Raw genomic sequence first — 26,368 nt, 5'->3', positions numbered from 1 at the left:
GATACTGTAAGTTTTTGGGGTTTTTTTCTCCAAAAGAGCAAGGTTTAAGACAACAATGGACGAAGCAAGTGCAAAAAAGGAGAGCTAGATGGACGTCCACCCCGAGTTATGTTCTTTGCAGTGATCATTTCACTGATGACTGCTTTGCAGGCGCACCTTGAACACCTTTACAAGAAGCATTTGGCTTGAAAGTACGGTATGAACACATTTTTAGATTAAGATGTACTTACCTCTTACAAAAAATGACCATGCCCCCCTGACACCCTTTCTCAAGTGCTTAAGCGAAGTCAAGGTCTGGTTGGCTCGCTTTTATTTCGTTACGTCTGGACTACTGTGATGCGCTTTACTTTGGAATAAACCACAGATTACTCTCTCACTAACAGTTAGTCCACAACTCTGCAGCACAGCTTTTAACAGGAACCAAAAAGAGGGAGCACATCACCTCAATTCTTGCTTCCCTGCACTCGTTGCCTGTGTGCTTTAAAATAGATTTTAAGATTTTATTGTTTGTTTTTAAAGTGTTGAATGGACTGGTTATGTCTCGTACACCATTTGTGATGTGAGTGATAGTACCCCCGTGGCGTCACTTCCGGAAATGAGACTGAACTGCCAGAGCTAGTTCGTCATGGGTGAAGCCATGAACTATAAATGTATTTTTTGCGAATTTACCGTTCACGTTCAAAAAAGGAATAATGTAGAACATAATTACAAACAATATATAACATATTTAAGCAAAGTTGATGAATCATATCAGGGACCCTTTAAAATCGAGGTACGTACCAAACTGAGGTTATGGCATACTGTCACACATCTAATATATACACAGAATAATTTATACGATTTGGAACTGAATGGACAAAAAAAGCCATTTCGTTGTAAACTGAAGCTTTGACGGTAATCCAATGATCAAATTCAACCCTGTGAAAACACCTGCTGCACAGTATGAGCTATTGTATCGCATACCTGTCTTTTAAACATCGCACAGTGCTCAAACATGCACAGAATGCCAGTTAGCCACTTAAACTTGCTGTAAAACTGCTGTCATTTCTTACACGTGGAGTAAATTTAAAATAACCTTATCATGGAGGTTGTTGGTAAAACATGTTCATTCAAACGTCCCAATCTGTCTGTGCAGTACACCAACTGAAAATTACACCTGCGGGTCTGCTAGACATCAGGTGTTTTCAATAGTTTGACCTGATGGTCTGCTATTATTAACTCAGTCCAATGCTGCATTCTAGACATGGAGGTCATAACCTGAACAGAGACTGACCAGACCAGATCAATAGCTCTGTGATGTCTGGGATGTCAGCCAGTGTTTACTTGTGCTGATGAAGAGGAGCATAACACAGGCGGAAAAGAATCAGGAAGAGCGCAATGGCATAGAAGGTGCAAGCACACACACAAAAAAAGGTGGGGTAATAAAAAGCATTCCCATAATTAACACGGCAAAGTCACGAGAAGAGTGCAGGGCCTTGACAATGAAGGAGAAGAGTGCAGAGAGATGGTTATTAGAACAGCTTGAGTCAGGCGTACCACTGACATATCCCGCCAGTCAGTCAACTTGTGGCAATCACGGCCAGGACACGTTGCTCTGGATGGAGAACAATCCTTTCCTCTGTTCTTAAACCAGACCCCTATTGATAGATCTAAAACCAAGGTCAAAACAGTGTTTGCACAGCCTTTAGCCCAAATGACATCATCCTAAAACAGGCCTGCTGGATGCACTGCACCACCTAAGAGACTAAATGACACAGCAGTGTAAGAACAAGAGAAGGAAAGCAAGCGGTGTGAAGGTGTACAATCTAACATATACCAGCTCCTCAACCAAGACTTGAAGCTATACTGTATACAGTGTATATACTTTTATTCCCCCAACTCTGGGCTATACTGGTAAAGTGAAATGGCCCATAATATACTATCCTAAACCTTAGGAATAAACTTGCTAACAATATACTACACTGGGGTATAAACTAGTCAACTCTTCCTGAGGCCTGGTGTGTAAAATCAGTCAGCCCATAATATACTCAACTCTAAACCTAAGGGCACCCTGAGTACCCCCTGTGGAATATATTTTTCAGTCACGTACCCCCAACCAGAGAATAAAGTTGAGAAAAAAACAGCGCTGGAGCATCACCGTATGATTTATTACTGTTCAAAACAGTGCTCATCTGTAGTGTTCTTCTTTTAAGTAAAAAAAAAAATATATAACATAAATCAGACAAAGAAAGAGACAAAATGTAATTAATAATTAATAATAATTAACTTAACTACAAAGAAATCTTTGTGCACATAAGTACCATGTTTTGTGATTGCAATAACATTGCGTTCTAATATGCACTGCAATTCATTTATAAACTTTATTTAATATTGTATATATATATATATATATATATACAGTATACTGTGTATATACTGTATATATACAGTATACATTGTCTCTCTCAGTTACAATAAATATAATATAAAGGTTCAAGACATTCATTTTGCATAATCAATAGTATAATGTAAATTCTTACACCCTCCCAATAGAACTGGCTGGACAGGAATGTAATACCAATACTTCAACCACCACAATTTGCATGGTTGTAATAACTTATCAAATGGCTCAAGGTTTAGCGTGGCCATGCGGCTGTGCTATAATGACTGGCCATGCGCCTCACACTGTTTATTTCAAGCTTGTGTAGCTCCGTCGCCTGACCCCTGATCTTGTCAATATTTAATCTACCTGCTTTCTGGAAAACCTCTGGTCTTCTGACCACCCAGCAGCCATCCAAAAACAACAACTTCACCTCTAACCTTGTTGTATTGAGTAGTTATTTTACTTAATTATTTCCTATATTATACAGGAATTTCCCATTGAGATTCGATATCCAATCTTCCAAAATAAGCCTGGCTGTTGGAAGGTAGTTTGTATTATTACAAGTTTCAATCATTTTATTGTTTGAAAATGCAAATATGACTCAAAATGAAAGCAAATGCATTTAAAAACATTTCAAAGACAATTCTGGCTTACCTAGTACTTGATAAACTAAAACGTCCTTTGATAACTAAATAAGCAAGGACTTAGTGGTGTGTCTGGAAGTGGACAAACATATATATCTGCACTGAAAGTTCTATTTTTTTTTCCTTCACACCGACACAAAAGAAATGTCATACAAATGCCAAGCAAATGTCACTAAGCGCTTAAACGCATTAATCAGAATGATGATTAACATAATGACAAGATGGAATCAAAGTTGGCTGTTGGCTTTGTGCTCTTTGCAGCTGATGGTCAAAAAACATTTGCTGAAGAAGAAAGTCACTGGAGGAAAAAAAAAAATCACAACACTTCAATGGAGAGTGTTTATTGTTAAGGGATTGAGTTTCGCATTAGTTTGACATGCTTGAAAAGTTATTTTAGGTTTCTTAACAAGTGTAAAATGATGTAGTTACCCTCAGTAAGAGAACAAACATTTCTTAATGTACATTTCACAAGGACATTTCTTTTTTTATTCTGGAGAGTGCTATATGACGTGTATTATTATTCACTGTGTAATTATTATTATCCTACCAAAGCAGAACTTTGTCAAATCTCTTCATTTGTATAGGTAATGCTTGGTTTTCATTGATTCTGTCAGAGAGAGGTTAATTCAACAATATGTTTATTAATGTGTTTGCAGCTTGCAGTGTTATTGAACAGCATTGCTTTATATTGATGAGTAAAACCCTCAGTGTGATACATTTTTACATTTTGATAAAAACTGCTGCGTATGTGATATGTCTTTTAAGAGCTCGTGTCCTACTTTATGATAATATGAGCAGCAACAGGAAAAAAAAATACCGCTTTTGTCTGCTGACTATCTTACAGAGACTGACATAGTCAGTTGTGCAGTATGTAGAAAAATTGACACGTCTACATTTATGTGCTCAGGATGGTTCTACCAGAACCGAAAAAAATGTGTTTTGTTTTGTTTTACTGTCTTTCTGGAAATTGGACAAATTCAATTAAAAATGCAGTTGTTTAAAAAGGTGGAAACCCTGCAGGATTTTGTGATGTTGCGATCACGTCAATTCACACACACACAAAAAAAAAGATGGCCAATCATCACCATTTTCGCCCATCAAAGTTGTCACTGAGTAGCCCTCAAACGTGCACGTCAACTGTCTAATCCAGGGGTCACCAACGGGCCCCCCACGACCACATGAGGTGCCCGCAAGCCTGCTTTTCATTCAGGTTTTCAGTTAATAATGAAAGAACAGTAGAAAGAAATGCATTCTGAAATACAAAATGTGAGTTGTGGACACCAGCATTTTGTTCATGTTCTGGTAAAACAAGCATATTCGCTTTGTTTGGGTTTAAAATAAGCTCTGAAAATAAATGTTACAAAAATGAGTAGCTCTTGGCCATTTTCATTTTGTAAAAGTAGCTCTCACAAGGAAAAACGTTGGTGACCCCTGGTCTAATCAACCAAATGCATCCCCCACATTCGTACCTCCTTGTTTACATTAACAGAGATGTTTACGTGTGATGATAATCTCTCATCGTCTCTCCTTTAACAACAAAAATCACTGTTTAGGTCGCACTCAACAGTCCCCGAATATTGTCAACAAAAGCAGGGCTAAACGATGTCTTGGAACATAAGGGGAAGTTTACGATCAACAAGCACTTTTCAATCGCAAAACATACACAAAGAATGTCTACAACTTGTGGACGGCAGAGGAGATAGCAGACAGTCAGGCAGCCTTTGATGGTGTGTGTTTTGCAAACTATGCACACATTTGTGTGAAATGATTACATGTGTAAAAATGCCAGCGGATGGAACATGCTGTAGGTAACTGTTAGTTAAGAGATGTTGGTAAATACACTAAGCGTCAAGAGTAAAAGTGTATTGAAAATGACCTTAATATACTGTACATACATGCATGCCTGTTGCATATGCATATACAGTATCTAACATAAGTGAGCACATTCCTCAAATATTTTTATGACAGTCATTTTTGAGGCAGCATAGTAGAAATGAAGCTTGTATAAACTTTAGAGTAGTCAATATAAAGATGGTATAGAAAGTGTCATTTCTGTGGTAATGTCCCTTGAGAGTATTTACATTGTATAGTCGTCTTCAGCATAAATGATTTTTAACTATGACATTTTTTCTTTTTTTTTTCTTATGTGAAGGCTGAGATAGGACAATTGGTCTTACTTTGTTGTGGCTGAATGAAGCCCATTTGGCACATTTGTGTTCTTCATAGCTGCTAATTAATTACTTATTCTTCAAATGTCCTTATTATAATAACACAGAGGGAAAATCACAAAACGACAACACACAAAAAGAGTTAAAATTTAGCGGTGAAAGTTCAGACTATCCTCTGGGGACAAGGAAATTGTTGTCAATGTTCAAAAATGTGCTCTGCACTTTAGTTTAAATATGGAAATAAACCACATTGTATTTGATTTGTTGAAATTCTGTGCTTCTTGGAATACTTAAAACATTCATAAATTCGTAAAATTACAAGCTGATGATTAATGTACTGCTAGAGTTTTCAAAGATCATTTAGAATGGTGCAAACATTTTAAGACCATTTGAAAAACTGCAGGAATTTACATTTCACACTGTTCGAAGGTTCTAAGTAGAGCTTCAAAATGCAAAAAGAAGGAATGGGCGTGAGACAATAACATTTTGGAATAAGCAATTTGTTACAAATAACCATTAAACTTAAATAGGCTCTTCATCAAAAGTTTAAGATAAGATAAGATATGCCTTTATTAGTCCCACAAGGGGAAAGTCCAAGACCATAAGACCATATCTAAAAAAAAAAAAAAAAAAAAGCCAAACCCCCACCAAATTTGAAATCCAAATAATAATAAAAAAGATTGTGAAAAGACTCAGTAATGAGTAGCTGTGCCATTCTTGTGTTTGGGTATGCTTGATGCCAGTGTTTCTAAGAAGCTAGTGGAAATGTTGCTCCGGGTGGTGAAGATGGCTTCTCAAAGGTCATCCACTGTCTAGAACTGATGCCAATTTTTGGAAACTTCCCTTGCCATTCATCCCCAAATGGTCTCAATTGGATTTCGATCAGGGGAACACGCAGCATGGTCCAAAAGAGTGAGGTTATTCCTCAAGAAGAAGTCCTTTGTCTGGCGGGCATTGTGAACCGCAGCGTTGTCCTGTTGAAAAACCCATTCATTACTACACAGACGAAGGCCTTCAATGATGAGGGATGCCCCCTGCAACATCTCCACAACCCTGCACAACCTGAAGCTCCATTGTTCCATTGAAGGAAAAAGCACCCCAGACCATGATGGCGTCCCCTCCACTACGCCGTGTGGAAAACATGTCAGGTGGGATCTCCTTGTCATGCCAGTAACGTTGGAAGCCATCAGGGCCGTCAAGATTACAGAGAATGAAGAGAATAAAACTTTCTTCCACCTTTCAATGTCTCATTTTTGGTGCTGTCATGCAAATTCCGGGCAATTTTGTGGCGTTGAAGGAGACGAGGCTTTTGGAGACGCTTTTGTTCTTAAAATCCTTCTCTCGCAGGTGCCATTTGATGGTCACTGGACTGCACTTGGCACCAGAAAAAACCTTCATTTGGGCCAAGGATCGTCCTGTGTCTTGATGGACAGCCAATCGGGTTCTCCGTCTCAGGGCCAGTGACATTTCTTTTTGGTCTACCACTTGACGTTTTGTTTCCATAACCCTCAGGCTCCTTTAAGAAATTTAAAATGTCTTATTGCGTCCAATCTCAGCAGCACTGGCGTGCTGCGAGAGGCCTTGCTTATGCAGCTCAACAATCCGACCGCGTTGACTTTGCCATCAAGAGCTCATGACAGTGTGAATGCCTGACAGGAAGTGACACCGAATCCACATTTTTGCCAAGATTTTGGCTTTTAAAGGCTGTGGTCTTAAACTTTTGATCAGCTGATAAATAGCCTCTTCCAGTTGAATGGTTGTCTGTTTGTCTCACTCCTACTTCTTCTTTTTGCGTTTTGAAGTTCGATAAGAACATCCTTAAGCTCCAACAGCACAAAATGTAAATTGTTGCAATTTTTCAACTAGTCTGAAAATTTTGATCAATAGTATATTTGTTGTTAAAACTCAATGTCAGCATTTTATAACCATGCACTGCAGGCTATCAATAATTTTGACCTTAACACACAAATGAAAGCACAAAATAATGTCCACAAGAGTTTTATTAACCATGAAAGAAGATTGTAATTATGTAGAGTACAAAGGCCAAAAAGCAAGCCAGTGGTTCATTGCTGTGACAGATCAATTCTGAAACATCTCTGTTTTCGCTGTTATAAAGCCATTTGTGGAATACAAAGAGCATGGGGGTGGACAGAGAAGAAAAGGATAAATGAAACGGGGTGTTGGAAACAGGCAGGCAGTGGTCCTCGGTCGAGAGGTCAAAATGAAGGCAGTGCGGCGATGCCCACTGTGGGCACTCAGCTGGAACTAAACGTGGACGCCGAGACGCCAACTATTGGACCACGGCCAAAAACCTCTCACCCTGCTGTGTTCTCTCTCTCTCTCTTTCTGTGTCTCTCCCTATCTGCTCCAGACTCCACAATAAGTGGGAGCCAATAACACCTGCCCTTAACCCTGCGGAAAACTAGTCAGTCACTCAGCGACAGAGTTTAACATTGTCATTATGGCAAGAACAAGGACGGCAGGACAGGGGGAAGAAGATGAAAGTGACGCACAGAAAGGTTAACTTGAGACAAAATACTACAGTCATCCATATTTCAGCACCCCTGCGATCGGGTGGTTGTGACTGTGTGTGTTTCTGTGTTGGACCACACTCTCTAAATACACACACACACCCGCACACACGCACAGACGCCCACGCACACACACACACACACACACACACACACACACACACACACACACACACACACACACACACACACACACACACACACACACACACACACACACACACACACACACACACACACACACACCATCTGTGAACACCAACACATGACAGAGCAAATAGGATTACAGTATGGAGGAAGGCAATGAGGATGATCCAGACACCATAATATCATTTCCTGGAGGGGACGGGGATCGGCAAAGGGGTGGGGAAGGGTGACGGATGGGCAGGTGAGGGGTGGGCGAGGGATTTACTAGGAGATGGGGTGGGGACAAAGGCTTAGTTGGTGAGAAGTTCAAAACCCAGAGAGCACAGATATAATGGCTCTCTCATTTGTGAAACGGGCTTACGTTTATGCTTGGGAAAAAAAACATACATGAACTAGGCCAAGATTGAGCAGATGAAAATCACAACAAATACCACTGAAAATAAATGAAAAACAACAAAATTCACACAGTTAAACATTATTATTATTATTATTTTTTTTTGCAGCAGAAGCACTCCTTTATATAACCGCACGGTGGCTGAGTGGTTAGCATGTTGGCCACACAGTCAGGAGATCGGGCAGACCTAGGTTTGAATCTCCATTGTCCATGCGTATGAATTCAAGATTCAAGATTCAAGAGTTTTATTGTCATATGCACAGTAAAACAGGTAGTTATACTACGCAATGAAATTCTTATTCTGTTCGTTCTCCCCAAAAAAGAAAGAAAACACAAGAAAATGAATAAGAATGTGAGTGTGAATGATTGTTATGTCTATATGTGCCCTCCAATTGGCTGACGACTGGTCCAGGGTGTACCCCGTCTCTCACCCGAAGTCAGCTGGGATACTCCAGCATATCCCCACGACCCTAATTAGGACAAGTGGCATAGAAAACGGATGGATGGACAATGATAATACTGCACTGAAACAGTCATACATATTAGTAAGAGTAGTAGTAATGAAATTATTAACTATGATAGTGAACAGAATGACAATAACTGTAATGCACACTATTGTAATAATTACTATAATATTGCCGACATCACCATCACTGTAATAAAACCAACAACATAATAACACCCTGGTTAACTCAGTGAGTTATGTGGGGAAGTACATACTGTATGTACTGTGAGTGTGTATATGTACGTGTGTACACTTTCTATGCCGCTATCTCTCTATATATGTACATGTCTTCATGCATATACTGTAAATGTGCGCAAAAGTGTGAATGTGTAATTGTCACTGAGAATGAAATGAAAGGAGAGGGCCTGCCTCCCACCACCCTCCAACCCCCCAGCAAGCTCATACAGCCAGGCCAAGCTTTGCCAGCCAAATATTCGCAAATATTATCATTGTGGTTGTTGATATTATTTTGTCCCCTCCGTCACGGTCTTTATCACCGTCACAGACATTTACTGATGTAGTCTTGTTTGTTTCTGTTGTTTTGTTATTGTTGTCGCAATTGTTGTTGTTGCTGATGTCCTTGTCTCTCTTTGTATTGACTTCCTCTTGTCCCCGCACTCCCCCCTCTGTTTTCTTTTCCTTCTTCTCTATCCCCTCCTTCTCCGATCCGGCCGCTCCAAATTTGCATAACAACAAAACACCAAACCCAAATAAATTCTGTATAACAGGGGAAGAGTGTCTCACACCTTTCCCTGGCAGAGCACGTAAGGGCATTTAGATGGCTGGACAGGACAAAAAATAATAATTAAAAAAATACTGATTTAAGCCACGCTCATTTTCAGGTACAGATATGGATACAGATATTTTAGATGGGTGCACAGATACAGATACAGATAGTGGGGTACTCGCTCATCCCTAATTTTCAAATTCTTAACAGTAACTCAAGCAAGTTAGTATGAGAAGAACATACAGACAATAAGAGTGTCTTAACTTCAATAGAGAAAAGCGAAGGTGTCGTGTTGCAGCTGAACCTCACTTTTTGACATTCTTAACACAAATATAAAAAAGAGTTACAACAGTTAACAGAAAAACACACATTCTTCTCTTAACACTGCTTGTTGGCAACAAGCAAAAGAAAAAGCAAAAAACAGGCTAATTATGTGATGTGAATTTTAGAGGCAGTTTTTCTCCTGAACATTTTGACAAAAGTCAAGAGTTTTTATTGGAAAATGTAAAGAACAATACTAGCTTGCATATTATCGTCGTAGGGACACACGGATCCTGTACAATGGATATGTAAATGAAAGTTGTCATTTGAGCTAAATATAGATATGCCAGTCTGTGTCAAGAGGTTGATGAGGTTTTAGCCCCCAGTGTTCGAGGGTTATAGGCCATCATCAGACATAAACCCTTGGCCATGGTCAACAAAACATGTACCGGGTGTCAAGTGTGATTAAACCCCTTGGTTAAATCCTTGGTGTACTCTGTCATTGGAAATAAACATTTTCATATCACTTTATTATCATTTCATTTGTAGACTAATATTGAATGTATTATAAGAGATTATGGTAGCATTAGAGGATTAGAGGTCTTTTAAGGAACCGGGAATGGCAGCACCCTGGCTCCCACATCCACCCTTACACACACATACATACATTTATGGAGATCAATCACAACAACCTTGCCATTTATGAAAGGGATTAGATTGTGGTTCCCAGAAATTGCGTTACAAAACAATCTATTTGGATGTCATGTGTGCAATAATTCATACATACAAGGAGATCGCTGTTGATTGGGGAAAGGAGCAGACTGTGTTGTAGGAAAACATAGATCCTGGGGCCAGAGCAGGGCAGGAATCTAAAGCATGGTTTTAAGCTTTAATGTAACATCTATGTCAAAAGCCTCAAAGGATATAAGGCCAAATCTCCTAGTTGGGTTACTACTGAGACAATCTAACATGAACACATCCAAAGTGATCCACAGGAGCCTGCCTGACATGTGACTGGCTGCAGCACCTTAAGATCAAAGTTCAATGCAGATTTCAGCAAATCTGAGCATGCTCGGCATGAGCTTATATTCAGGGAGGGGAGGGGGCACGGCTTGGCCTCTGACCCTTACCCGTTAAGACCCTTGAAGTTTTTTACACTGACCTAGACTTGACTCCTTCATCTGGGATGTTAGCTATACTAATTACTGGCTGATAGGTGCCTGGTGCCAAACACAATTCATTTCCCTTCAGTTCTCCGAGACTCCGCTCCAACAGCTGGTGCCAACCTCACTTAGCACTCACAAAGTGTTCCCAAAGCAAAGTCCTTTTACTCTGCTCCTGGCAATCTAGTCTTTTTTTGTTTAGGCTGCTGTCATCTCGTCACATTTGCTTAGAGGGCAGGGTAGAGTATGAGTGCTGTAAAATAGCATCGGGAGACGAAATGGTACAATTTCGGAAAAAAAACTTCATAAGTTAAGAGGGAGTTAAGATGGATAGAAATAATTGGAATACTTTTACGCCCTCCTCCTCCCACAGTGTACTCATCTTCTTTGTTTTACCGCTATGTGTCATGCTGGTATGATGTCTCCATATTACCAATGTTGACACAGTTATCCACGTCCTACCTACAACAAATTCTACATTTGGATTTACTATTCCAAACAATGCGGTCAACTGTACTACACTGTACCACTTTGTTGGAAACGTGGCTTTAGACCAGGGGTCTTGAACTCACGGCCCACGGGCCATTTTCGGCCCACCAAATCGTATCTTGCGGCCCGCGACTGGACATCAAAGAGTAGTGTAACTGCAGCCCGCAACATCCGGGCAAGCTCAGTGTTACTTACATACTTACAGGGGCAAGTAAACACCAACACTGAACTAACAGAGGTGTTATCACATGGATGTACTGTGATTTGTATCGTATTGTGAGGTACCCTGAAATTCCCAGGCCTAGCCCCAATACTTGATGCGGCCCAGCCTCACCCAGACTCTACCTCCACTGGCCCCCAGTGAAATTGAGTTTGAGACCCCTGCTTTAGACTCATGGATGGAAAACCTCTTTTATTGTATGGCAGCATTCCCGTATACTCCAAACTTGTGTTACCTGCCACTTGGCCCAGAATTGGAGTGTGTGAAGACCAACGTGTGAGTGTGTCTATATTAGGGAGGGCGTAATCTGCAAGCGTGTCTACGTGTTGAGGGGCTGTCGCTGAGCATACCCATGCACATGTAGATGTCTGTGCACACAAGCAGTTTGTGTGGGAGTACACGTTGACAAGTGAACCCTGTGATTGGCGACATACTGGCTGAACAGCATGCAGGGAAGAAGGAGGCGGGGGAAAGCTAAAAAATAACGAGATAACACACTTTGTACCCGCGGTCTTCTTCTGAGGAGGATTTAAACATGTGTTGGACTATGTACTGTATATGCGAGAATGCAGACAAGACTACACCTGCACTGATGTGATCTAGTCACTTCAAACTACAACCATATTATTACGTTAATACACCAGTGTCAATAAGTAAAAAACTGAGCAGTATTATCTTTGTAAATGCAGATTTTCTAATACTGGCCCTAATTAGGTACACCTAATGAGCGCACTCCATTTAACAGTCAGAAACTGCATTTTGTTGCAAAGTCCCATTAAGACACATTCATTGCCAAATTGCTTGAGGCACAGTGGACTGCTTCTAGAGTTGAGAAATCAGCTGACACAGGTGAAAGGTCACTGTGGACTGTGTAGAATGATGACAGGCCGGTGGTGATGGTCAGAAAGGGATGTTGGTGGATAAACGCACAGTGGGGCAGAGACAAGGGTTGAGCATTAGGAACCATAGATTTCAGTGAGACAACAGCACAGCCTCTCATTACTCACAGTCACAACAAGCATGAGAAGCACAACAACTCTCCAAGCACTATATAATTGCTGCTTCCAAGACCACAAACAAGCTATGTTATTACTTGCTCCTCTCTACTCTGTACTGCTTTCAGTGGGGGGGGGAAAACTCATTCTCTAATTGCAATGTTTTTCTAATATGAGCGCACATTAGTTTTTGCAGGCTGTTTGTCTCCTGTCTGGGAGATGGCTGGTTAATAAAGTTTATATCTGTCAACATGAAGCACATGGGATAAACCAAGGTCACCGCGGCTCACTTGAAACCACCACTGAAATACACTCTTTTTTTTTTTTATCTACATGCGTATTTAAAAATATATTATTCCTCTGCGAAAAACCACAAATGAGCATCAGGATTTAAGACTAATGATGAAGGAAGTCTCAATTGCAACACGTGGTAAAAACATATTGTCACTGCATGTATGATTTCTGCCTTTTCAAGTGATACCATATTTACCATAAATTTGTTTAGAACCTCATTTATGAAGATTGGAGAGTTGAAAGTTAAGTTTCTTTATAAGAGGCAGCAAAGTTACTAAGCAAGAAAGCATAAAACAGTGTGCAGAATGATGCGTACATAAACCCGCGCGCACACACACGCACACACACGCACACACACAGTCACAGTAAATTGACTGTATTTTCCAGATGTTAGATCACAGCATGGGATCATCACAACAGTTGAGCATACAGTATGTGTGTATGGGTGAGTTAATTAGCAGCTAAACCCTGTGAAATGACCTCATAACCCATAACAATAACATTGCATTTAATTTGTGTCACTTTGGCGGGTGCTTTTGGTCCAAAACGAATAAAAATACATAGTTTTGTCAACAACTATACATCAATAGGGAGTAACACTCAACAGTTACAGGAGGAATAAGTATGTTTACTTTTATTTCAAGGTAAGCCTGCTCAGAAGGACTCAAGTTGAACTCCATAGAGGTGTGTATTGTCTTAAACATGAGGTGTCAGGAATTTAGGAGCATTTACAGTGACACTCTCGTGTGATTACTCAATAGATTAGCTCTCCCTGCACTAATCTACTTTATCCCATCAACTAAATTCGCCTTATGGCGGCACCTGTAGGGAAACCTTTACATGGGCTAAGATAGGATTATGTGTATTTCACTAGTCATACCTGCATGTGTTAAAGGACATTAACTGTCAATACACACACATAAAAAAAAAAAAAACCTCGGCGGAAATGTGCTAATGTGGCGGTACCCTTTCCTTAGTTTGTCTTGTTTATACGCTCATCAGTCAACAAGAAAGAAAAATAATGATACACATTGTATGTGGGGCACTGCAGTAGTTCCGTATTGTGTTTTTATTAAAACTACAAATAATCACAATGAATTTCACCTGGCATCATCCATTGGTTTATGATACTGTGATACTATAAGTATACCATAAATGTTCTTTAAAAAAAAAAGATCTAATGGATAAGATGAACTCAAATTAAACTGTTAACTGACAGTTGGATGACATGCAACTGTGGAGGTTTACAGACAACTACAAGTCCAATGTAGCATGGTGCTTAACACCTTTTGTACAACATTCTTTAAACTTCTCCTGCAAACATTTACCACTGTGATACACTGTGCTGTTACTAAGGCGACAGTGATACTGGGACACTATGGGATGAGGGTGATTTCTAAGAATAAGAATGCTAGCAATCTTTGGGATTTGCAGGGGGTTTATGGATTTATTTCACCCCATGGATTGACTTCAAACCAGTCAACAGAACTGTAACTGTAATTATGATGTTTTTTACTGACTATACTGTAGAGCCATATACAGTAGTGGTGAGCAATACCACAGACATTCAGAAAACTAGATTGAGATGAACTACAATAAGACGATAACCAATGCACATACATTTTTCACAATCATCTTCTTTATTCTTGACTCTACGGTCGAGCAGCCATCAAAAGTGTTGCGAAGGTTTTGTGTGCTCTTTTCCTAAGTGGTTTGCCACATGTTGAGGTCAGGGGTAAAGGCTGGGCGGATTACAGCCTATATCAACTCAATGAGAAGAGGCCATATGGGCAAATGAGATCCATGTCCGTGAAGCACTAATCTGGGGATGCCCTCTGTGTGACCAGGGATGGACACTACCCACAGTAGCTAAGAGGCTTGGGGATTCATGGCATGCTTTACTGTATTGTGTACGTTAGCTCCCCCATCTGACCCTGGCTTCTCCAGGGAAAGAGCTTGGTCTTGAAGAGGAAATATGGACCATAGTAAACACATGAAGTCCAACAACAATAATGCTACAAATAAAAAAATAAAATACTCAAATGTAGGTTATAAGAGTGAGAAATTAAGAAACGTTACATTCCAAATTTCTAAAGGTTTCTCATTAACTTAACTAAAATCATATTTTTGTCTAACAGCCTACATTGCAAAGAAAAAAAGGAATGTGTTTTGTTTACCCCACGGCAACAAAATGAAATAAAGCTGTAAGAAAAGGAAGTGGAAAAATTATAAAAGAGAAGAAAAAAACAAGAAGGAGAGGGGTAATTATTGGAGATTGTGCCCCAGTGATTGGCTGAGGTGCGGGTACTAGAAGGACAAATGGACAAATCTTAAGGAGCTAATAAAAGTGAATACAGAACAGCCCTCATGGGCAAATCTGGCACTAAGATGATAATGAGATTATAAAACCTCACTATATTGCAGCAAATTGTATAAGTGTTTCATTGAACCTTGTTGAACTTTCATTTATGCACGCCAGACTCTCCGTTTTTTTGTTCCCCATTGCTTTCTTTCTTGCTGAATGGTGGTTACAGTAAAAGGAAGGACGAGGGGATATATTGCCTCCTGGATAGTTTACGTAATGCAGAGGTGAATTTAAGACCACAGATGAGTAATTGCAGACATGTTTCTAGTTAGCAAAAGCACAACTGAAGCAACAGCGCTCCTCTGTTATGTGTTGTGATTATTACACCTCACTTCTGCAAAATCCTTCAAAGGCATGTGTTCATACGTCCTACATTATTTTTTTTATGAGCATTTGTGAATGTTGATAGCTAAAACAAGTGTATGAGTTTCAAACTAAATAAAAATATTACAAATAGCCCACAATGTTTGGCTCATCAGATTTTCAGGTTTTCAATGTTATTATTTTACACTCTTAATTAGAGTTGTTTTCATGTCATGGTCGTTCATCAATGTTAAGCATCAGCTCGAGAAGGAAACACTTAAGTACGTGCTACAGTATGTACGCCATTGTAGGTACGTTTCATCTACAGTATTCAGAAAATTTAATTAAGATCTCTTAATGTAAAGAGCCCTTGATAAAATATTAAGTCTAAACAATCATTTCAAACACTCATAGGAAAAACACCAGCATAAAAAACCCGACTGAAACATATATCATTACAAACTGCTGCTACAACCAAAAGTAATGGTGTATCTAATACAACTGCATACATTACTGTATTTCCAGAAATTATATGTACTACAAATAGCATGTGTGTATAATATTGTAAATGTAGTCATTGTACATATTATCTTGAGTTATGAGATCTGTTATACTGTATATTTTGTATCATTGCATGGTTGTAGTCAACCACAATGTATCCAATATCCCTTATGACATTAAAAGTTCTTTAACCAAACAATCAGGATCCAATACAGTCATCCCTCGTTTATCGTGGTTAATCTGTTCCAGACCCTGTCGCCATAAGTAAGATTCAATATTAATAAACTGAATATTTTCATAGTTAGCGCATAGAAAACCTTTTTATGACTTCCTAAATATGGTTTAAACATTATTAGAGCCCTGAAGATATGAAATAACACCCCTATAGTCACCTATATACTCCTATTATTCTTTGTTTACGCCACATTGCGCAGGCTACGGGATCACTGCAGGGACATAAGAGACGGCCGCCGCTAGCATAATATGCTCCTGACATCACTAGTTAGCCTCTGCAATTTACTTATTCTAAACTTAAAGTGTTGTAAACGGAGTGGGGAAGAAGGAAAAAGTAAGAAGCCAAAAACTTACCACTTCCACAGCTTTTTTCACTCTGTCATATCGAACATGCCATGGCTGACTGAATGCAGTGTGAAGGTAATATAATATAATGCCATGTCCCATCAATGTAACATTACGGACACCTAGTAACCAGAATACTACATACCTGTCTTTCAATATTTTTTGACTAATAATAGGCCTTAGTCAACCATGAAACAGTAATTAATTAATATTTGAAAAACTGCAATAGAGTGAGGGTGCGATGTTCAAACTGCGATGTAGGGAGGGACAACTGTAATCATGTCAGCTCAAATGAAACTGTTAACTGTCTTGAGAATGACAGTGTGCTGTGTATAACAATGCATCACCCTTGGGATACAATAATTCTCATTTGCGACTGTCAGAAATGTTAATTGGACAAACTGTTATAGTGGTTGCACTTTGCAATATTGTATACCTGCTATATCATTCACTAAAAGCACGTCACAGTAACCTAAAACATGTCAGTCTTCTATTAATTACAGTACTCATTCAAAATTTGAATGAATTGGTATGAGAATAGACCAAAGAATGATATATTTTATGTAATTTGACATGACGGTCTAATAATTAATCCAGTATTTTATCAGTATATTGATCACCTTCATCCTCCTTGCTTGTCTGGTAAGAATAAAATGTGAGCAACCCTTGTCTTAGTCATGTAGGGCTTGTCTATCGACTATGTTGGCATATCTTTGATAATCCTGATGCAGGGGAAGATACGAGTCGGACACATATCAAAGCGCTGAACTTGATCAATAAACAGGGACAGTTCCCGAGAATGGAATCAAGGAGGTGAATCAAAGCGGTCAAGTGTTTGATTCAAAAGAAATGTCCCTGTGAGAAAGGCAACCTACATGATGGATCAGATAGCCCCGTCACCATGGTAATACCACTGTGACCTGACAATGGACTAAGGGCATCAAACTGCATGTACACATGGATTGTGTCAACTTCTTTTCAAGTCATCCATCTCAGCAACTTTCTTAGAAGACAATTTGAAACACGGTGGGTCAATAGAAGGGCAGACCCTGTGATGATGGTTGAAATAAAACGTCAGGGTATTTCCGTGGCATCTGTCTTTTTCTCTGAAGATGGTCAAGACTAGATTCTTTAAGCTTATTCTGCCATATTATGGTAGAAAAGGGAAAATAACTGCTGCTTACTGTTGTTTAAAAAGATAAAATGAGAGGAAGTAACAATTCTTTTGACAGTTGGTGACGTCAATCTTTAGCGTCCTCAGGCTTATGCACACATTATTGTCACAAATGTAACCCAAACAAATGTAGTAAATCCAGGTCAAAGGTTGGTGTCCGGTTCACCAGAGTTTACCCGGCGTATTTCCTGCAACACGAGAGCAACATGTCAAATTTGGGCTAGAAAAACACTGAAACGCATTTACGAAAACACACTTTTCATGAGATCGTCTTTTGAAGGAGCGGACTTCCACAATGCCAAGCTGAAAAAACACAGATGTTTGAGGGGATGAGGTTAATTTCAGCGAGCCTGAATTTCCTCTCGGAGCAAGTCATCAGACACACATCAGTCAGCGTGTGTATGTGTAGAAGGGGTGCCGACAGCAAGAAGATGTTTCACGGTCAGCAAAGCGTGGATTGGCAACTTAAGGGTTACTGTCAAAGATAATGCGAAACATAGACTTTCTGGATTCCAAATGCAGCAGGTTCTCAAACGAGAGTTAGTTTCTAGGCTATCGGAGTACAATGACGGAAGCAAATTCTTTGGCAGTGGGTGTTTGTGGTCATAAATTATTCTTGTCATCCAACCCTAGTCTTATGTGTGCTATAATTACTATGGTAATTTTGATAATTGTTGATATAAAAGACTTCCAGTGAGTTTCATATTTCATTTCATGCCTCGCTTTTTTTTTTTTTTTTTTTTTTTTTTTAAACCAACCCCTCTCCTCCACCTTATCCAAGACAAAAAAAAAGGGTGATGCACACATAGCCACACTCACAGACATGCACACACACAGACACACATAATAAGATAAAATTTTGGGCTTTGGGCAAACAATGTCACTTGTGTCATTAAAATGACAAATTGGTATTAAAAAAATCTAAGTGAGTCCCCTACCTTAGCTCATTAGGTTTAATTACAGCATTGTGTTGCGTTGCTTGTAACTGAACACAATTGATAATTAAAGTACAGGTAAGACATTAACTTACTTTTGTTAGCCATTAATCAGTGTTCACTTACAGAGAGCTCAGCCTTTGTAATTAATAATCAGCTTGGACAATGAGTAATCACCCAACAGGAAATGTGTGTATGTGTGTGCATGTTCAGGTTTCTTCCCCCGCCAAAGAAATCCTGATCTTTACCAGAAACTGGTCAATAAGTTAAGCTTCGATAACATCGGAGTTCATAATTTCTGCAATTTCTGCAGGAGCGTTTTCCTCTCTATTCAACCATCTATCCCTCGTCATCCTCACTTCGCCACTCATTCCTCCCCTCTGAGCCTCTCCCTTCTGCCTCAAAGTGACAGTTTTGGAAGCGCTTACCTAACTTCATCCCATTTTCCGAATGAGTTTAATGTCAACTTTGCAGTAGGGATACTAATTCCATTTTACTTGCATATAGGCCAGATTCAAACATTCTGGTAGTGTGCTCCCTTCTCAAAAATAGACTACTAAATGAGGAACAAATCAATTTTGCAACACATCTAAACACAACAAACTAAAAAGAAAGACAGTGAGGTCCAACTTTAAATGGATTTTCACAAGAAATGGTGATGAATACCTCGGTTAAGTTAACCCGCTGCAGGAAATTCTAGTCCTGTTAGTGTGCCAAGTTAGTGTACCGGCACTGCTTTACAGATGATTGGGAACTACAAACAAACTTCCTCCATGCACTTCCCTTCTGCCAAAGGTCTTACGGCATGGAGAACTCCATCATCATATCATCACTACACCACACATGGAGGCAGGATGGATGTGAAGGAGGGGACTTATAGCATACCAAGTACATAAGGAAAAGTAAAGGCAGAGAGGAAGGGATGCAGAGGGAGAAGAAGCAAAGACTCATCCTTGAAAATGTTTCCCTTTGCGCTGTCTGAGCTATCCAAGTACCAAAGTGTCAGAGAGCATTTTTCAAGTATCCACACACTTTCCACAAACATGGCACACATGTTACACTAAACATGACTATGTGCATTTGTTGATTCATTTGTTGATTGAACAGCATTAAAAATGAAAATTTATTAAACTCCTACTCAATAGTTGATGAGCTAATAAGTAGGATAGTAGTAAAAGATGTACCGTAATTTCCAGTGTATAAGCCGCTACTTTTTTCTTAAACTTTGAACCCTGCGACTTATACAGCGGTGCAGCTAATTTATGGCTAAATTCTAATCTGGTGACATCTCCTTTACTTCAGAACTACTACTAATCATTTAAAAACTGTGCAGTTCGTGAGTCAGTAAGGAAACGGTAGCACTTTCTATGGCAGGAGCCAATCACAAGCTATCAGTGAACTCACAACGAGCTTGTCAACCCACTGGAAATTGCAGGAGGTCATTACTTGATGTAAGTCTGACTCTCACGGCGTCATCTTACAAATAATGCTAAACTCATCACACAGCAACTTAACACTCAAAAGGTTGCTAGGAAATATACAATATAAGTACCAATACAAGTTTAAAATAAAAAAACAAGTATTTTAACGTTTTCCCATAATGCATTACGTCCAAGCAAAGCCTTTCATTGGTGCCTGCAGAGGAGCTGCAATGATGTCAGCCAGCCCCCGGACTCTGGGCTCTTGTGGCTCCCTCTGGTGGACAGAGGCAGCATTGCAGCGCCTCAGCAGCCATCTATCCATTTTCTATGCTTCTTGTCCTCCAATTAAATGTTTTGCTTGGACGGCATGCATTATGGGAAAATGTTAAAATAGTTAATATTTAAATTTTAAACTCGTATTGGTACTGGTATATTTCCAAGGTACCTTTTGAGTGTTACGTTGCTGTGTGATAAGATTGGTGTTCTTTGTAAGATGACACCGTGAGTCAGACTGTTATATTGAGTAATGACCTCCTGCAATTTCCAATGGATTGACAAGCTCGAGTTTTTTTTATAGCTCATGATTGGCTACTGTAAAATAAAGAACTGCCTGGTCCTCACAGACTCGTGCGTGCCACAATATGTAATTTTATGCCATTTTATGACATGGATGTGTGGATTATAGTCTGGTGTGGCTTATATATGTACAAATCTGTTTTTCTCTCTAAATTTAGTGGGTGCGCCTTAAACACTGGTGCGTCTTATTCACCGGAAATTATGCTATATCTCAAAATGTTTACAAATATTGAAGATGACATCATCTCGATGACAAGGAAATCAAAGACACAACTCCAGCCATCCATTTTCTATACCGCTTCTCCTCATTAAGGTGGCGGGGGTATGATGGAGCCTATCCCAGCTGACTTCGCTCAACAATAACAAATCCACAATAACATAGACTATGTCAAATTCAACAATATTACTAAACATTTAATTTATTGATTATGACCATTAAGATCTTTCTCAATTTATATTTAAAAATTACGTATAAATTGTGCAATTCAGCCAGAATTTTTACTCTAGTATTTATACATTTATCATCAATGTTTTTGATTTACTTGTTTTATTTAATGTCTCCACTAATTCAAATTTATTACATTATATATTTAACAATTCATTCTTATTTTATCATTTTTATTACATTTTCATCTTATTTTATCTGCCTTTTATTTCTTCTTATTCCTTAATTATTCTAATCATTATTTTAACTCCTATTCGCTTCTTGATAAGTTCCCCACCTTCCTTCCTTTTCACACAGGAAATGAAGAAAATGTAAACGATAAAATGTGAGCAAGTGAAATATTGTAAGTTTAAGCAACTAAAAGTTATGGTGTGAATGAATTGACATGCAGAAGGAGTAGGATTACTGTAAATATAAGCTCTACTTCTTCCTACTCCTTTTCAGACATGCTGAATTATGCAAATGTAACCATGTGATGTTCCTTAATGCAAGTTGTTAAGCATGTCTGAAACAAAAAAAAACACACCATACCATGGTCTTTCTGCCATTCTTCAGGGGAGATGCCAGTGGGACAATTGAAGGGAGACTTTTTTAATATAGGGCCACACGGTGGGCTAGTGGTTAGCATGTTGGCCACACAATCACAGTCCGGAGATCGGGAAGACCTGGGTTCGAATCTCCATTGGGCATTTCTGTGTGGAGTTTGCATGTTCTCCCCATGCGTGCGTGGGTTTTCTCCGGGTACTCCGGTTTCCTCCCACATTCCAAAAACATGCATGTTAGGTTAATTGGCGACTCTAAGTTGTCCATAGGTATGAATGTGAGTGTGAATGGCTGTTTGTCTAAATACATACAGTACAGCAAACCCCCGCGACCCTAATGAGGAGAAGTGGCATAGAAAATGGATGGATGGATTTTTTAACATAAATGAATAAATAAATGAATAGAACGACAAAATAATCCATCAAGTAAAAAACATGGCATGATCACTCACTCCACAATACAGGAATACAAGTAATAAAGACAAGTCAAAAGAAAAGTAAATTAATTAACGTGATCGCTTCTCCCGCGAGCTGATGAATGATAGCCAGGGTGCCTCTCTCACTCACTCACTCTCGACGGACAGGGGACGGGGAGAGTGAGAAGGAAATGTCATTGCAGCGTGAGTCCTTGAGTAAAACGTTTGCTTGTGATGCAGCTTGCTCAGTTAAAAAAATAACAGTCGATAGACGTTAGGTCGCATGTTAGAATGAATCAAACTTTTTTTGTGCAGCCCCAAGCAGGTGGATGTGTCAGTATTCCAAAAGGGATGGAATGGTGTCTGAGGCTGAGAAACTATACGGTGAACCGTGACAACCCCCACCTATACACAAGCATGCTGCATACTCTTTGCATAGCAACCCCAACTGGATCATTCATTGCAATAGAAGAGGTGACTGCTGGGAGCGCTATGTTTGTAGGTTGAAGTGCTGGGCCGCGGTGCCCTGACAGCCTTCCCTCAACCTTCTCTCAACCTCGTCACCTTTGCCGCTCTGCTGTGGCTCTTGCCACAATGGCCGCTGCCTGCAAACCTGCCAGGCTGCCAAGGACACAAAGATGACTGAGTCAACCTTTGACATCAGAAGCAGCTACCAAAAGACCAGAGACAAGCTGAGTTGGCAGCTTTGTTAACAGGCCTGATCCTCACATCTTTTCAGCATTGTTAAAGTAGCTAGAGTCAATAGCGCACAAGTCAATAGGGTACACATACAGATGGGCGTCATGTCAAATGGTGTTCCAACCATGCCATTCATGCCATGTTTCAAAACGCGGGACCTGGCTATCTTGACTCAGCGGTGGTCACTGAGAAAAGGCATTAAGCATCACGGCAAAAGTGACATTTGAACATGAAATACGGTATGGGTTTTATATTGAAGCCTTGCTGACATTTGAAGGAGCTGATTCATTGTTAGATGTTAGAGACGTACCACCCACATAGCACCATGTGGAACATGCCGCTTTAGTGGTCGAGATGAGATAGTGGTGTAGATGGGTATTCAGTGACACGTGGTGCATGTGAAAAATGACCTATACTTTCACAAGCATGTCACAATAGAGCAATGGCGAGAAAACACAGTGTCCCAAAAGATGTCAAACAATGTACTGTATCTGTGTAGTCCACACATGTACTGATTTATGACATACTGTATTTCTAGGTTTCTATAAGGCTTGAATGTCCTTTTGAGTTGTGTGTGCTTATGTATGCAAGCCTGGATGTGTGTCAGTCTTCTAACAACACTTGCAATCATCATCCATTTTCAATGGTCATGTTGAGGATTACATCTTTCATCCCTAATCCTACATTAGGAACACATTCTCATGATGGCTGTGACATCATCAAGGCCAGTCCACCATGGAGAGGGCACAGGGACAGGAAGCCAAACACCACAGGGGCGGATTAAGCGATGTAGCCGAGAGAGTGGATGATGAAAAAAAGAAAGCGGAAACGAGGGTGTACCAAAGACGATAGAAATAGAAACAGCATCAAACAGAACATTAGGGTTGCGTATGTGGAAGGACACTGTGGATTTGCTTTTCAAGATAATCTGCCACTGCCTCAGTTTCTCTGACAACGATCCAACTCAGTCAGCCTTTCTAAGAGGTCTGATCAGCCCAACAATCCATAACCATGTGAAGAAACACCTAAATACTGTCTACTTAACACACTAGCCAGCACTGACTGAACTCCATTGATTGGCAACTGTGCATAAGCCCTTACATACACATACATAAAACCAGACAACAATGTGTGGTGACATCCATTCAACAACCATGTTTGGTGCAGCGAGTCAACCAGACTTTCATAGGATCCTGTATGCAGTGACGGGTTAAGCTATGTATCTAACACCCTCTGGAGCTCTTCGTCCATTCAACCCAATGTAGCAAAAGCTATGAAATATCACACAATACACTTACAGTATTCAGTCCCTTCCCAAAGGTGGTGACCATGGGTAATACTGGACCTTGAAATTGTGCCATTAAACACTGATGCATCACTAAAAGTATGCAATCATGCACCGAGACTGCAAGTAACTCTGACATGTGACCAAAAATATGGTATCAGTTCAAGTCACATATCCAAAATCCATATTGGCCGATTGCTGAGCTCAGTTAAGTAACAATATTGCTCTTAATGTCTATTCTAAGGCTGAATACAATCACAATTAACCTAGAGCTATGTCAAATGGTAGGGTATTCTGAGACTGTTTGTTTAGGTTTGATACCTGCAGAAACACGTGGGCAGTCTGGTAGCATGGAGTCCAGGGGAGTGTCCAAGGGCTCTGGACTTGACACCCAGTTACAACAGTGCTGTGAGGACAGAAAAAAACAACAACAAAAATTATTAAACAAGAGAGAGGGAGACAATAATTCCCTCAGTATTTTTGTCTCTACAAAAAAATCAATTTAGCAGCATCAATAGTAGCCTCTTTATCAGGTTAAACTAAGATCCAATATAAGAGCTCTGTTTCGTAAATTCTTAACACATTGTACTACTCAAAATGGAATTATCTCTGAAAAGGCAATATTTTTAATGCAGTTCTTGTCTTGGATCACATTAGATTGGGCGAGTGTACCTAATGAAGTGGCCGGTGCGCGTTCAAAGAACGAAATCAATTAAATGTAAATTGAGATATGACAGAGACGACAAAAACTTGTAGAAAAATGAGATGGAAAAGAAAATGGAGATGCAAGGAAACAAATAAAAGTGGGAAAGGGGGTAGTAGCAGGAGAAGTGAGTATGTGACTGAAGGAAGCGGGGAGGAGAGCGAGAAAGAGACAGGAACAAGCAATTAAAAGCTCTGTGACATGTTGCTTAGACATCTTGCTGTTTGTTTGTGGTGGAGAGCTGAGGCCCTCTGCCATGGTGCATCAGTGGGTGCATTGGGGGAGGGAGTCTGCCCAGTTTGCTGACCCATAACCCCCTGCAAACACCCTCAGTCTTCACAAACCCCCAAGTGGTTGACAACACTGCTGTCAAACAAAGGAGTGGACCTCTTTATCTACTTTTGTTGTCTTCATCTCCCAAAGACTTTGCTTGTGTTGTGCTGTGCCCCATCTTGCTGCATATCCCATAATATCAGAAACCTGTTTCTGCTGCACTGGTGTATGTGTGGTTTACAACAAGAAACAAAGCCATGGCTGATGTCATCTCTGGAGTTTTCACAAGAAAAAAAATCCTGGTAGTAAACATACAAATGTAAACAACACGCTGTGTGCTTTTCGGAGGTATCAAATGACCAAATTGCCATTGCCATTAATTTCCTGGGTTCTGAATTTTTGTATTTCTGACAAAACAGTGCATGTACATATCCAAGCCAAGGACTGTATGTGTCCTCTACAATGTTGTACAGACAGTGAATGTGTAAAACAATCAAACAAAAAAACACATTTATTCAAAACGTACAATTTATCAGCAACGGAGTAAACTAGCCACTTCAGATTAGGTGTACTAAAGTCAGGCTGCACAGCAACTCATCTCTCAGCAGCTTGGGGGTTTTCATTTTTGGGGAGGTGGCAACATATCAAAGTATGTTTTCCTTTGTCTGAGCATGTGTGCGTGTGTGTGTGTGTGTGTCTGGAGAAGGGTGAAGGTAGAAAGGGAAAGAGGGCAGCTGAGAAGGAATGCTTGGAGAAGACGTTTGTCTGATAAGATAAAAGTTCAATAGAAGAAAGCGAACATGTAAAGAGATTACAACGTGCAGCTGGCGTCCCAATGAATCACTGCTTATCTGCTCTTGTTTACTTTTCACCCTGGCCTATTACAGTGTTGTGCAACAACTTGTGTGTCTTATGTTGGGAGTGTGGGTCACTCGTTGAATTGTGGGGGGTCTAGAGAAGCATACAAGCTATGCTGCATTTTTGCCCTCAATGACCTCCACTCCCAATGCCTTGACAAATGAGTGAAACATCTCCAAGTTGAGCTTCCTTAAGACCCATACAAGATGTACACAACATGACAAATTACATGTCTTTTATTTTCTTGTTCATGTGTTTTTGTTTTTCTGTACAAGTGTCATAATACAAACGAAAGATAGCTGAAGGGTACGTGAACCCAGCTGTTGTTTATGGGAGCACAATCAAAACAAATATTTTCCATTACTGTCTAGTTGACGTCTGCCACATCCCTCT

General features: G+C 39.8%; 1 protein-coding gene across 4 annotated transcripts in view; it reads right to left on the bottom strand.

Moving 5' to 3' along the window:
- fam172a (family with sequence similarity 172 member A) overlaps positions 1–26,368 on the bottom strand; it is a 190,853-nt gene that overhangs the window by 30,439 nt on the left and 134,046 nt on the right. For 3 of the 4 annotated variants that reach the window (XM_054772503.1, XM_054772504.1, XM_054772500.1), the window contains exon 10: positions 24,463–24,547. In XM_054772503.1, coding sequence (XP_054628478.1) covers positions 24,463–24,547 — 85 coding nt within the window. Of the gene's footprint in view, positions 1–7,821; positions 8,717–24,462; positions 24,548–26,368 lie in introns of those variants that run through there. The other variant, XM_054772501.1, reaches the window with a different exon arrangement.

The sequence above is a fragment of the Dunckerocampus dactyliophorus genome, chromosome 4, assembly GCF_027744805.1.
Source record: "Dunckerocampus dactyliophorus isolate RoL2022-P2 chromosome 4, RoL_Ddac_1.1, whole genome shotgun sequence".
In the NCBI taxonomy this organism is placed as follows: Eukaryota; Metazoa; Chordata; class Actinopteri; order Syngnathiformes; family Syngnathidae; genus Dunckerocampus; species Dunckerocampus dactyliophorus.
This window is presented reverse-complemented; position numbering and strand designations above follow the sequence as displayed.